Consider the following 1556-nt stretch of genomic DNA (forward strand, 5'->3'; position numbering starts at 1 on the left):
TTATTTCCCTTAACGTGACCACCACTTGCAACTTCAGATGATCATGTATGAGTGTACCACATATTTCCCATCGCTTTTCCCCCAAAAAAGGTTGAAGCTAACATGCAGGCGGACGCGAATTATCATCTTCAGTACACTAACCGATGCATTCTGGCATTCTGAATACTGCCTCGTTTTTCTTATACATACACACGTACACTTATATTAGTGCTTGGTTTTATTCATACCCTGCCTTAAGTTTAGCAGCTCCAGATTTTCAAACTTCCGTTCACACCATCAACTAGCATCACTTACCTTTAGATTCCATAGATAATTTTGCATAGGTTACATGTGCACAGGGCCCTCACATGCGGGGCATATGCCCCGGGGCGGCACACTTAGGGAGGCAGCAATTCTAGTCTGGACATGCCGCCCACAAGAGTGATAAAACAATTGTAATAAAAAATGCCAAAGGAACCCTGAATATTTTACCGTAATATACGAATTTTGCGTTAGAATTAACCGAATATGAAATATTTTTCCCTTATCGTTTCTGCAATAGGGACATTAAATACAATTTTTATAATCCATTTAATTATTTCGCAAGCCAATAGCTAAAACAGGCTGTAAAGGATGGTGAAGATGGGAAGTGGTGATGAGGGAAGGGGGGGGGGGCTGTCACTGAGAAATTTGCCGGGGCGCGGCACTTAGGCATGTAAGGGCTCCGCATGTATATCGCTGTTTGTTTATCATGTTAGGTGGTATAAACATGAGTACGTTTTCTTGTTGCCAGTGGCATTTATTGCATTATTCAGATGAACGATTATAATTGGACTAAGACGGTGCATACTACCGCGCAAAGTCAATGCAACTGACGCGAAAGACGGTGCCTCCTGAGTCAGGAGGCACCGTCTGGAGTCAGAAGTCCTAACTGCCTCCTCCTCACCTGATTCCGCGCCACCAAAGGCACAGGAGTGTGCGTCCGCTCCGGGCGTCAGAAACGTATTCATAAATATATTCACAGTAATTCATACCATTCGGTTTAATTTTCAGTAAATAAACAATGGTCCATATGTCTTTGTGTATGTGTGTGCTTTCGATAAAACACTTTCTTCTATAATTCCAAACTCCCACAGGAAACCTTCCACGTAGCCCTGTTTCTCACACAATCTTTTGGGAAATTCCCATGAAAAGGTAAAGGAGACCAGCGCTGCTGTGAATTCCGTGAGAGAACTCCGAGATGACATCATTCCATAGCGGGTCCAATTCGTATCTTCGTGGGCGTTGTTTTGTTTGTAAAGAACTTGTTGATAGACCTCCATAGAAAACGCAGAGTTACAATACGCGATAATTACCCCTTAAAAAGTGTTCAGTGGTAATAGCTCGCTTTTATGAACAACTATCATTAATAACTTTCATTTTCCTACAGACTTATTTTCCTCTTCATAGAAAAACCTATTCCACGGAAGCGGATGATCTATTCAAGGTTGACTATATTCCATAGTCCTAAATGGTATATGGTTACATAATTGTAATGTGAACGTCTTATTAAAAGATAAGCTACAGAAAAAGAGGTG

At 41.5% G+C, this 1556-nt stretch overlaps 1 protein-coding gene across 1 annotated transcript in view; it reads right to left on the reverse strand.

Annotated features, from left to right (window-relative positions):
- Nucleotides 1–324: 324 nt before the first annotated feature.
- The window catches only part of LOC143032625 (uncharacterized), an 8787-nt gene continuing 7555 nt past the window's right edge, over nt 325–1556 (reverse strand). Inside the window, exon 2 of the mRNA XM_076197500.1 lies at nt 325–399. Within this exon, the coding sequence (XP_076053615.1) occupies nt 325–399 (75 nt within the window). The remainder of the gene's footprint in view (nt 400–1556) is intronic.

The sequence above is a fragment of the Oratosquilla oratoria genome, chromosome 14 (genome assembly GCF_046742065.1).
Source record: "Oratosquilla oratoria isolate Oo_2021 chromosome 14, ASM4674206v1, whole genome shotgun sequence".
Lineage (NCBI taxonomy): Eukaryota > Metazoa > Arthropoda > Malacostraca > Stomatopoda > Squillidae > Oratosquilla > Oratosquilla oratoria.